Raw genomic sequence first — 12,394 nt, 5'->3', positions numbered from 1 at the left:
AATTTGATTTGACATGAACGGTGTTCCCCGCAGGCGTCCGTCCCTCCCCTTGCCCCGTAAAACAAGGGGGAGAAGAGAGGGAGAGAGGGATGGGATGAGGAGAGGCAGTCAGTGTTTAGAGTGTAAATTTACAAAGTAGATCAGATCGAGGCAAGGAATGAACACTTCCTCAAATGTTTTCATAAAGAGCCTCGTCTTTTTAATCTCCTGGGAAACACCAGTATGAGACCTGTATCTTATCGGATCAACAACAACATCCACGTCATCTAAACTTTTCATGGACGGTGTTTTTTAATTTAACCTTAGTCCTCATCAGAACGCACATCTGATGGGTCTGTCTCCTTACTAAACGCATCTTAGCCTTTAGATCCTAATGCGTAAAATCAGGTTTTCTTCCTTGTACACATTTTACGCACGACTGGGAATTAGGATTAGGCGTTCCGAACAGACTTTAGACAAAGCTACGAGTCAATAAAGTCATGGGGACAATGCGCAGGACACCTTATCTCCACGGAATCGGATATTGACTCTTGGTTGTCTCGGCATCGTCATCTCTGTGAACCCAGTCAGGAACCCCCCCGCAGCGGATTACAGAGGTTGTTTTTGATCCGTCTTTTTCACAGAGGGGGCACTTCTTTCCCGTGTTGGTGTTTGTTGGCGGTGACGGTGGCACACGGGGCCATGGAGACCAGGACCAGCCGGAGACCGTGCAGCAGCGCCCAGAAACACTTACTGCTGGCGGTCGCTCTCATCGCATGCAGCTCGCATCTACTGGTGGACGCCAACTCCTGGTTGTAAGTTGAACTTTTTTCATGTCAAATTAACTCTGTTTCTATATCGTTGCGTACTTTAGTTCATGCGCAATTGATTCATTAATTGACAGATGGTGGGTTTTGTGATTGGGGTTTGAGAGAGCGGAGTCCGTGTGTTGTTTTGTCTTGTGGTGTCGTGTGTTCTGTTGGGTCGTGGAGGAGACCAGTGGGAGAACAAATGTGGTGACTTTGTCACAATATTTACCCATGCTACGCACAAATGGCCACGCTGTTTGTGGACTGGGGGGAGACAGCAGAACTCCACAGAGTGGAACGCCGCATCTTGACCTGTGCGGAGAGTTTGCTGCCAAACGTTCCACTCTGATGGAGAGCATTCCAACCATATTCCTCATCATCTGACATCGATACAGCATTATTTCATTGTTAATACCGATGCGATATTTACCTGTCTGTATTTACACAGTAGAATAGACTATATATGTTTTCCTTTATATTTATTATTTAATGTATGCATATTTATGCATATTTGCCATTATTGCCAATTGTATCGCTTTATATTACATATTGAAACGGCGCATCTTTGACTGAAGCTATATAGGCTAAAATACTTGCTATTTACGCCTCATCCAGACACTATAATAAACGTTTATTTTCTCAACACTGTATATAACTAGCAACCTCCTATTTCCCATCCGTGCATGCAGGTCGTTAGCGATGAACCCTATCCAGAGACCGGAGATGTACATCATCGGGGCCCAGCCTCTGTGCAGCCAGCTGACGGGCCTCTCCCAGGGGCAGAGGAAGCTGTGCCAGCTCTATCAGGACCACATGGTCTACATAGGCGAGGGCGCCAAGACGGGCATCAATGAGTGCCAATACCAGTTCAGACAGCGGCGGTGGAACTGTAGCACGGTGGATAATGCATCCGTGTTCGGACGCGTCATGCAGATAGGTAAGCAAGTCACATGGTGGGATTGGGATTTAGGCTAGCTCTGGTCCAGGGCGTTTGTGACCGTTTATTTCACCAGCGGTTAGTTAAGGAACGCGCACGAATGCGCTGGACCAGAGCTATTGAGTGATTGGCCTATGCGGCGGTAGGTGATGACACATGTTTATGTTTACATTTTGAATTCCCATTGTAAAATTAGAAGTAGTGCACTTTAGAGGCACCGCTGATAACTGTATCTGTATTCTTGAATGTGTTTTTGTTTCAGTTCAACTATTAATAGTGGGACCTTTTAACTAACTTGATGCTTCCAAATAAAAAATCGTTGCGCTTAATTGTCAGTCAGATTTCTCTCGACAATTGAGTGTTAGTTCCGTTCTGTAGTTAGATGAGGTGTATGCTAGAGATGGCGGTGTCCAATAGCCCATAGCTTCTCTATTCTCCCTCTGATGCAGGATCCCCCTCCGACGGCCAGTCAGGCCGACCAATCCCCTCCCTCGCCCCTCTTCCTCGCCGTTCCCAAAACAGCAAAGGAGTTGTTTGCAGTCAATCGCGAGGGTTTTATTGAGGTGTTAGCCTGCTATTGTCCACGGCCTCCTTTTGAAATGCAATCATGGGATGACACGGACTCGGCAGATCCGGGCTGCTATTTTAAGTATCGGTTCTATGGGCCAATAAAAGTCCTCGTCTTTATCGGGAGCTCCGGCTCCTGCCTCCTGGCTCACATTTAACCTACACATTCTGTTTTTAAGAGAACACATAATTACAACTTTTTGACACGTGACGTTTCTGTTATAACAGTGCCAGGAATCAGGATAGCCAGTCAATGGCAGCAGAGTGTAGTGGGCCTCTGCGGAGTTGCGGTTTACATGGAATATTACAAAAAAATATTTATTTTACTGACGGACGGACATTGGCATTGTAAACGGATGCCCTCTTTCTTGGTTGCCCAAAGTGGCATTCACAGGCCAATTACTTCCAAAGATATGTCAATATAGGCTATGACTATATATAGATTTTTTTTATATCAAACTCACGAATTATTTAAGCATTTCCAAATCATAAAACGTCAACAGAATTTATTTTTCATTGTTTACGTTCCCCAAAACACATTTGGAGAGAGAGTGCCAGCTGCCATGGTTACGTTTATTTGCTTGTATAGAGAGTAGTAGGCCTCCCAAGGCTACGATGCTGAAGAATGTGAAACCTTGAGATCTGCATTACAGATGGTATGTCCATCCAAACCTGTCAGGTAACACTCAGTGATTGATATATACACTAGATGTCCGATAGGGAGCGTTGTGTTGAAGCCGTAGTGCCTCCATCTTGGAAATCCCCCACAGTTGTAAAAAAAAATATTTTGGAATCTATAGAAAGTCATTTATTAATGTATACATTCGTTTTTTCCACATCTATTCTTTTACTGACACATTAGAGCATACTTGTAAATTATATTATGTGAGCTAAACATACAATCAAATAAATAAATAAAATATATATATATATATACAGTGGGGAGAACAAGTATTTGATACACTGCCGATTTTGCAGGTTTTCCTACTTACAAAGCATGTAGAGGTCTGTAATTTTTATCATAGGTACACTTCAACTGTGAGAGACGGAATCTAAAACAAAAATCCAGATGTCACGTTCCTGACCTGTTTTCTGTTAGTTTTTGTATGTGTTAGTTGGTCAGGACGTGAGTTTGGGTGGGCAGTCTATGTTTTCTGTTTCTATGTTGGTTTAAAGGGTGACCTGATATGGCTCTCAATTAGAGGCAGGTGGTTTTCATTTCCTATGATTGAGAGTCATATTAAGGTAGGTGTTTTCACACTGTTTGTTTGTGGGTGGTTGTTTCCTGTGTCAGTGTTTGTTGCACCATACGGGACTGTTTCGTTCGTTCATCGTTTTATGTAGTCATTTTTCCTGTTGTGCGTTCTTCGTGTTTTATGTAAGTTCGTATGTTCAGGTTTGTCTACATTCGTTTTGTTATTTTGTTTATTATCAAGTATAGTTCGTTTTTCGTCTTGTTTGAATAAATATCATGTCATTTCACAACGCTGCAGTTTGGTTCAATCCCTGCTCCTCCTCTTCGGATGAAGAGGAGGAGGAACGCCGTTACAGAACCACCCACCTCTCCAGAACCAAGCAGCGCAAGTTCGAGCAGCGGCCAAGAGATCAGGACTCATGGACTTGGGAGGAAGTATTAGAGGGAAAAGGACACTGGGCGCACATTGGGGAATATCGCCGCGCTCGTGAGGAGATGGAGGCAGCGAGAGCCCAACAGCGGTGGTATGAGGAGGCAGCTAGGAGACGTGGCTGGAAGCCGGAGAATCAAGCTCAAGACCGGAGATATGAAGGTACGCGGCTAGCAAGGAAGCCCGAGAAGAAACCCCAAACATTTCTTGGGGGGGGGCTAAGAGGTAGTGGGCCGAGGGCAGGTAGGAGACCTGCGCCCACTTCCCAGGCTAACCGTGGAGAGCGGGAGTACGGGCAGACACCGTGTTACGCAGTAGAGCGCACGGTGTCTCCTGTACGTGTGCATAGCCCGGTGCGGGTTATTCCACCTCCCCGCACTGGTAGGGCTAGATTGAGCATTGAGCCAAGTGCCATGAAGCCGGCTCTACATATCTGGCCACCAGTACGTCTCCTTGGGCCGGCATACATGGCACCAGCCTTACGCATGGTGTCCCCGGTTCGCCTACATAGCCCGGTGCGGGTTATTCCACCTCCCCGCACTGGTCGGGCGACGGGGAGCATTCAACCAGGTAAGGTTGGGCAGGCTCAATGCTCAAGGGAGCCAGTACGCTTGCACGGTCCGGTATTTCCGGCGCTACCTCCCCGCCCCAGCCCAGTACCACCAGTGCCTACACCACGCACCAGGCTTCCAGTGCGTTTTCAGAGCCCTGTTCCTCCTCCACGCACTCTTCCTATGGTGCGTGTCTCCAGCCCAGTGCCTCCAGTTCCGGCACCACGCACTAAGCCACCTGTGCGTCTCCAGAGCCCTGTACACACTGTTCCTTCTCCCCGTACTCGTCCTGATGTGCGTGCCCTCAGCCCGGTGCCACCAGTGCCGGTACCACGCACCAGGCCTATAGTGCGCTTCGAGAGGTCAGTGTGCCCTGTCCCTGCTCCCCGCACTAGGCTTGAAGGGCGTGTCTCCAGTCCGGTGCCTCCAGTTCCGGCACCACGCACCAGGCCTACAGTGCGTCTCAGCCGGCCAGAGTCTGCCGTCTGCCCAACGGCGCCTGAACTGTCTGTCTGCCAAGCGCCGCATGAACTGCCCGTCTGTATTGAGCCTTCAAAGCCGCCCGTCTGCCATGAGCCTGCAAAGCCGCCCGTCTGCCATGAGCCTACAGAGCCTTCCGCCAGACAGGAGCCGCTAGAGCCTTCCGCCAGACAGGAGCCGCTAGAGCCTTCCGCCAGACAGGAGCAGCCAAAGCCTTCCGCCAGACAGGATCAGCCAGAGCCATCCGTCTCCGCAGCGCCATCTGAGCCATCCGTCTCCGCAGCGCCATCTGAGCCATCCGTCTCCTCAGCGCCATCTGAGCCATCCATCTCCCCAGCGCCATCTGAGCCATCCGTCTCCCCAGCGCCATCTGAGCCATCCGTCTCCCCAGCGCCGTCTGAGCCATCCGTCTGTCCCGAGCCATTAGAGCCGCCCGTCTGTCCCGAGCCGTCAGAGCCGTTAGTCAGTCAGGAGCCGCTAGAGCCATTCGTCAGTCAGGATCTGCCAGAGCCGCCAACCAGACAGGATCTGCCAGAGCCGCCAACCAGACAGGATCTGCCAGAGCCGCCAACCAGACAGGATCTGCCAGAGCCGCCAACCAGACAGGATCTGCCAGAGCCGCCAACCAGACAGGATCTGCCAGAGCCGCCAGCGAGCCATGAGCGTCCAGAGCCGTCAGCCAGCCATGAGCGTCCAGAGCCGTCAGCCAGCCATGAGCGTCCAGAGCCGTCAGCCAGTCATGAGCTGCCCCTCAGCCCAGAGCTGCCATTGATCCAGAACTGTCCCTCAGTCCAGAGCTGTCCCTCAGTCCAGAGCTGTCTCTGTCCGGAGCTGCCCTTCAGTCCGGAGTTGCCCCTCTATCCTGAGCTACCTCTCTATCCTGACCTACCTCTCTGTCCTGAGCTATCTCTCTGTCCTGAGCTACCTTATCCCGGTGCTGCCCCTTATCTCAACGGTACCCTTTAAATTAAGTGGGTGGAATAGGAGGGTGGTCAGTCGTAGGGGGAAACGTAAGCTGGGATTGACTATGGTGGGGTGGGGACCTCGCCCGGAGCCTGAGCCACCACCGTGGTCAGATGCCCACCCAGACCCTCCCCTAAACTTTGTGCTGGTGCGCCCGGAGTTCGCACCTTAAGGGGGGGGGTTATGTCACGTTCCTGACCTGTTTTCTGTTAGTTTTTGTATGTGTTAGTTGGTCAGGACGTGAGTTTGGGTGGGCAGTCTATGTTTTCTGTTTCTATGTTGGTTTAAAGGGTGACCTGATATGGCTCTCAATTAGAGGCAGGTGGTTTTCATTTCCTCTGATTGAGAGTCATATTAAGGTAGGTGTTTTCACACTGTTTGTTTGTGGGTGGTTGTTTCCTGTGTCAGTGTTTGTTGCACCATACGGGACTGTTTCGTTCGTTCATCGTTTTATGTAGTCATTTTTCCTGTTGTGCGTTCTTCGTGTTTTATGTAAGTTCGTATGTTCAGGTTTGTCTACATTCGTTTTGTTATTTTGTTTATTATCAAGTATAGTTCGTTTTTCGTCTTGTTTGAATAAATATCATGTCATTTCACAACGCTGCAGTTTGGTTCAATCCCTGCTCCTCCTCTTCGGATGAAGAGGAGGAGGAACGCCGTTACAGAACCACCCACCTCTCCAGAACCAAGCAGCGCAAGTTCGAGCAGCGGCCAAGAGATCAGGACTCATGGACTTGGGAGGAAGTATTAGAGGGAAAAGGACACTGGGCGCACATTGGGGAATATCGCCGCGCTCGTGAGGAGATGGAGGCAGCGAGAGCCCAACAGCGGTGGTATGAGGAGGCAGCTAGGAGACGTGGCTGGAAGCCGGAGAATCAAGCTCAAGACCGGAGATATGAAGGTACGCGGCTAGCAAGGAAGCCCGAGAAGAAACCCCAAACATTTCTTGGGGGGGGGCTAAGAGGTAGTGGGCCGAGGGCAGGTAGGAGACCTGCGCCCACTTCCCAGGCTAACCGTGGAGAGCGGGAGTACGGGCAGACACCGTGTTACGCAGTAGAGCGCACGGTGTCTCCTGTACGTGTGCATAGCCCGGTGCGGGTTATTCCACCTCCCCGCACTGGTAGGGCTAGATTGAGCATTGAGCCAAGTGCCATGAAGCCGGCTCTACATATCTGGCCACCAGTACGTCTCCTTGGGCCGGCATACATGGCACCAGCCTTACGCATGGTGTCCCCGGTTCGCCTACATAGCCCGGTGCGGGTTATTCCACCTCCCCGCACTGGTCGGGCGACGGGGAGCATTCAACCAGGTAAGGTTGGGCAGGCTCAATGCTCAAGGGAGCCAGTACGCTTGCACGGTCCGGTATTTCCGGCGCTACCTCCCCGCCCCAGCCCAGTACCACCAGTGCCTACACCACGCACCAGGCTTCCAGTGCGTTTTCAGAGCCCTGTTCCTCCTCCACGCACTCTTCCTATGGTGCGTGTCTCCAGCCCAGTGCCTCCAGTTCCGGCACCACGCACTAAGCCACCTGTGCGTCTCCAGAGCCCTGTACACACTGTTCCTTCTCCCCGTACTCGTCCTGATGTGCGTGCCCTCAGCCCGGTGCCACCAGTGCCGGTACCACGCACCAGGCCTATAGTGCGCTTCGAGAGGTCAGTGTGCCCTGTCCCTGCTCCCCGCACTAGGCTTGAAGGGCGTGTCTCCAGTCCGGTGCCTCCAGTTCCGGCACCACGCACCAGGCCTACAGTGCGTCTCAGCCGGCCAGAGTCTGCCGTCTGCCCAACGGCGCCTGAACTGTCTGTCTGCCAAGCGCCGCATGAACTGCCCGTCTGTATTGAGCCTTCAAAGCCGCCCGTCTGCCATGAGCCTGCAAAGCCGCCCGTCTGCCATGAGCCTACAGAGCCTTCCGCCAGACAGGAGCCGCTAGAGCCTTCCGCCAGACAGGAGCCGCTAGAGCCTTCCGCCAGACAGGAGCAGCCAAAGCCTTCCGCCAGACAGGATCAGCCAGAGCCATCCGTCTCCGCAGCGCCATCTGAGCCATCCGTCTCCGCAGCGCCATCTGAGCCATCCGTCTCCTCAGCGCCATCTGAGCCATCCATCTCCCCAGCGCCATCTGAGCCATCCGTCTCCCCAGCGCCGTCTGAGCCATCCGTCTGTCCCGAGCCATTAGAGCCGCCCGTCTGTCCCGAGCCGTCAGAGCCGTTAGTCAGTCAGGAGCCGCTAGAGCCATTCGTCAGTCAGGATCTGCCAGAGCCGCCAACCAGACAGGATCTGCCAGAGCCGCCAACCAGACAGGATCTGCCAGAGCCGCCAACCAGACAGGATCTGCCAGAGCCGCCAACCAGACAGGATCTGCCAGAGCCGCCAACCAGACAGGATCTGCCAGAGCCGCCAGCGAGCCATGAGCGTCCAGAGCCGTCAGCCAGCCATGAGCGTCCAGAGCCGTCAGCCAGCCATGAGCGTCCAGAGCCGTCAGCCAGTCATGAGCTGCCCCTCAGCCCAGAGCTGCCATTGATCCAGAACTGTCCCTCAGTCCAGAGCTGTCCCTCAGTCCAGAGCTGTCTCTCTGTCCGGAGCTGCCCTTCAGTCCGGAGTTGCCCCTCTATCCTGAGCTACCTCTCTATCCTGACCTACCTCTCTGTCCTGAGCTATCTCTCTGTCCTGAGCTACCTTATCCCGGTGCTGCCCCTTATCTCAACGGTACCCTTTAAATTAAGTGGGTGGAATAGGAGGGTGGTCAGTCGTAGGGGGAAACGTAAGCTGGGATTGACTATGGTGGGGTGGGGACCTCGCCCGGAGCCTGAGCCACCACCGTGGTCAGATGCCCACCCAGACCCTCCCCTAAACTTTGTGCTGGTGCGCCCGGAGTTCGCACCTTAAGGGGGGGGGTTATGTCACGTTCCTGACCTGTTTTCTGTTAGTTTTTGTATGTGTTAGTTGGTCAGGACGTGAGTTTGGGTGGGCAGTCTATGTTTTCTGTTTCTATGTTGGTTTAAAGGGTGACCTGATATGGCTCTCAATTAGAGGCAGGTGGTTTTCATTTCCTATGATTGAGAGTCATATTAAGGTAGGTGTTTTCACACTGTTTGTTTGTGGGTGGTTGTTTCCTGTGTCAGTGTTTGTTGCACCATACGGGACTGTTTCGTTCGTTCATCGTTTTATGTAGTCATTTTTCCTGTTGTGCGTTCTTCGTGTTTTATGTAAGTTCGTATGTTCAGGTTTGTCTACATTCGTTTTGTTATTTTGTTTATTATCAAGTATAGTTCGTTTTTCGTCTTGTTTGAATAAATATCATGTCATTTCACAACGCTGCAGTTTGGTTCAATCCCTGCTCCTCCTCTTCGGATGAAGAGGAGGAGGAACGCCGTTACACCAGAAAATCACATTGTATGATTTTTAAGTAATTCATTTGCATTTTATTGCATGACATAAGTATTTGATACATCAGAAAAGCAGAACTTAATATTTGGTACAGAAACCTTTGTTTGCAATTACAGAGATCATATGTTTCCTGTAGTTCTTGACCAGGTTTTCACACACTGCAGCAGGGATTTTGGCCCACTCCTCCATACAGAACTTCTCCAGATCCTTCAGGTTTCGGGGCTGTCGCTGGGCAATATGGACTTTCAGCTCCCTCCAAAGATTTTCTATTGGGTTCAGGTCTGGAGACTGGCTAGGCCACTCCAGGACCTTGAGATGCTTCTTACGGAGCCACTCCTTAGTTGCCCTGGCTGTGTGTTTCGGGTCATTGACATGCTGGAAGACCCAGCCACGACCCATCTTCAATGCTCTTACTGAGGGAAGGAGGTTGTTGGCCAAGATCTCGCGATACATGGCCCCATCCATCCTCCACTCAATACGGTGCAGTCGTCCTGTCCCCTTTTGCAGAAAAGCATCCCCAAAGAATGATGTTTCCACCTCCATGCTTCACGGTTGGGATGGTGTTCTTGGGGTTGTACTCATCCTTCTTCTTCCTCCAAACACGGCGAGTGGAGTTTAGACCAAAAAGCTCTATTTTTGTCTCATCAGACCACATGACCTTCTCCCATTCCTCCTCTGGATCATCCAGATGGTCATTGGCAAACTTCAGACGGGCCTGGACATGCGCTGGCTTGAGCAGGGGGACCTTGCGTGCGCTGCAGGATTTTAATCCATGACGGCGTAGTGTTTTACTAATGTATTCTTTTGAGACTGTGGTCCCAGCTCTCTTCAGGTCATTGACCTGGTCATTGACCGTGTAGTTCTGGGCTGATCCCTCACCTTCCTCATGATCATTGATGCCCCACGAGGTGAGATCTTGCATGGAGCCCCAGACCGAGGGTGATTGACCCTTCATCTTGAACTTCTTCCATTTTCTAATAATTGCGCCAACAGTTGTTGCCTTCTCACCAAGCTGCTTGCCTATTATCCTGTAGCCCATCACATCCTTGTGCAGGTCTACAATTTTAGCCCTGTTGTCTTTACACAGCTCTCTGGTCTTGGCCATTGTGGAGAGGTTGGAGTCTGTTTGATTGAGTGTGTGGACAGGTTTCTTTTATACAGGTAACGAGTTCAAACAGGTGCAGTTAATACAGATAATGAGTGGAGAACAGGAGGGCTTCTTAAAGAAAAACTAACAGGTCTGTGAGAGCTGGAATTCTTACTGGTTGGTAGGTGATCAAATACTTATGTCATGCAATAAAATGCAAATTAATTACTTAAAAATCATACAATGTGATTTTCTGGATTTTTGTTTTAGATTCCGTCTCTCACAGTTGAAGTGTACCTATGATAAAAATTACAGACCTCTACATGCTTTGTAAGTAGGAAAACCTGCAAAATCGGCAGTGTATCAAATACTTGTTCTCCCCACTGTATATTAAAGTATATATTTTAAAGTATACTTTTTATATACTAATTTTACTTAAATGCATGTAATTTTGTCCTTAAAATGTTTTATTAAAATACTGTAGAATTGCATTCGTTCCTATGGAGGACTGATCCTACTGGGGAGTGGCAATATGGCCGACCGGTGGCTTCAAAGCCTCTCAATGGCCAATACATAGCATCGACAATCCAGGGTTTATATACATCATTGGTAACACCTGCACAGCAGATGGGGGGAGAGAGAGAGATTTTCCCATGCCAATAAGCCCTTTGAATTGAATTGAAATGAGAGAGACAGAGAGAGAGTGTGAGAGACAGAGAGACAGACAGAGAGAGAGTGTGTGATGGACAGAGAGAGAGAGAGACAGAGAGGGAGGGAGGGAGAGAGCAAGATAGATAGAGAGAGAGACCCCACAGAAACAGACCCCACAGAGCCCCAGGACAGCAACACAAGTAGACTCAACCAAATCATGAGAAAACAAAAAGATAATTACATGACACATTGGAAAGAATTAACAAAAAAACAGAGCAAATGAGAATGCTATTTGTCCCTAAACAGAGAGTACACAGTGGCAGAATACCTGACCACTGTGACTGACCCAAAATGAAGGAAAGCTTTGACTAAGTACAGACTCAGTGAGCATAGCCTTGTTTTTGAGAGAGGCCGCTGTAGGCAGACCTGGCTCTCAAGAGAAGACAGGCTATGTGCACACTGCCCACAAAATGAGGTGGAAACTGAGCTGCACTTCCTAACCTCCTGCCAAATGTATGACCATATTTGTCACGTTCCTGACCTGTTTTCTGTTAGTTTTGTATGTGTTAGTTGGTCAGGACGTGAGTTTGGGTGGGCAGTCTATGTTTTCTGTTTCTATGTTGGTTTAAAGGGTGACCTAATATGGCTCTCAATTAGAGGCAGGTGGTTTTCATTTCCTCTGATTGAGAGTCATATTAAGGTAGGTGTTTTCACACTGTTTGTTGGTGGGTGGTTGTCTCCTGTGTCTGTGTTTGTCGCGCCACACGGGACTGTCTCGGTTTGTTTGTACGTTCGTTCTTTTATGTAGTCAGTTTTCCTGTTCTTGCGTTCTTCGTGTTTCATGTAAGTTCGTGTCCAGGTCTGTCTACATCGTTTATTTGTTTTGTTAGTTATTCAAGTATAGTTCGTTTTTGTCTTGTTCAATAAATATCATGTCATCTCAAGAAGCTGCATTTTGGTTCAATCCTTGCTCCTCCTCTTCGGATGAAGAGGAGGAGGAAAGCCGTTACAATATTAGAGACACATATTTCCCTCAGATTACACAGACCCACAAAGAATTTGAAAACAAACCCGATTTTGATAAATTCCCATATCTATTGGGTGAAATACCACAGTGTGACATCACAGCAGCAAGATTTGTGACCTGTTGCCACAAGAAAAGGGCAACCAGTGAAGAACAAACACCATTGTAAATACAACCCATATTTATGTTTATTTATTTTCCCTTTTGTACTTTAACCATTTGCACGTCGTTACAACACTGTATATAGACATAATATGACATTTGAAATGTCTTTATTCTTTTGGAACTTCTGTGAGTTTAATGTTTACTGTTCATTTTTATTGTTTATTTCACTTATGTA

The 12,394-nt window shown here is 49.5% G+C and overlaps 1 protein-coding gene across 1 annotated transcript in view; it reads left to right on the top strand.

Moving 5' to 3' along the window:
* Nucleotides 1-547: 547 nt before the first annotated feature.
* The window catches only part of wnt5b (wingless-type MMTV integration site family, member 5b), a 37,578-nt gene continuing 25,731 nt past the window's right edge, over nt 548-12,394 (top strand). Inside the window, exons 1-2 of the mRNA XM_038987726.1 lie at nt 548-794; nt 1,478-1,725. Coding sequence (XP_038843654.1) covers nt 682-794; nt 1,478-1,725 — 361 coding nt within the window. The 5' untranslated portion in view covers nt 548-681. The remainder of the gene's footprint in view (nt 795-1,477; nt 1,726-12,394) is intronic.

This window comes from Salvelinus namaycush, unplaced genomic scaffold (genome assembly GCF_016432855.1).
Source record: "Salvelinus namaycush isolate Seneca unplaced genomic scaffold, SaNama_1.0 Scaffold83, whole genome shotgun sequence".
Classification (NCBI taxonomy): Eukaryota; Metazoa; Chordata; class Actinopteri; order Salmoniformes; family Salmonidae; genus Salvelinus; species Salvelinus namaycush.
This window is presented reverse-complemented; position numbering and strand designations above follow the sequence as displayed.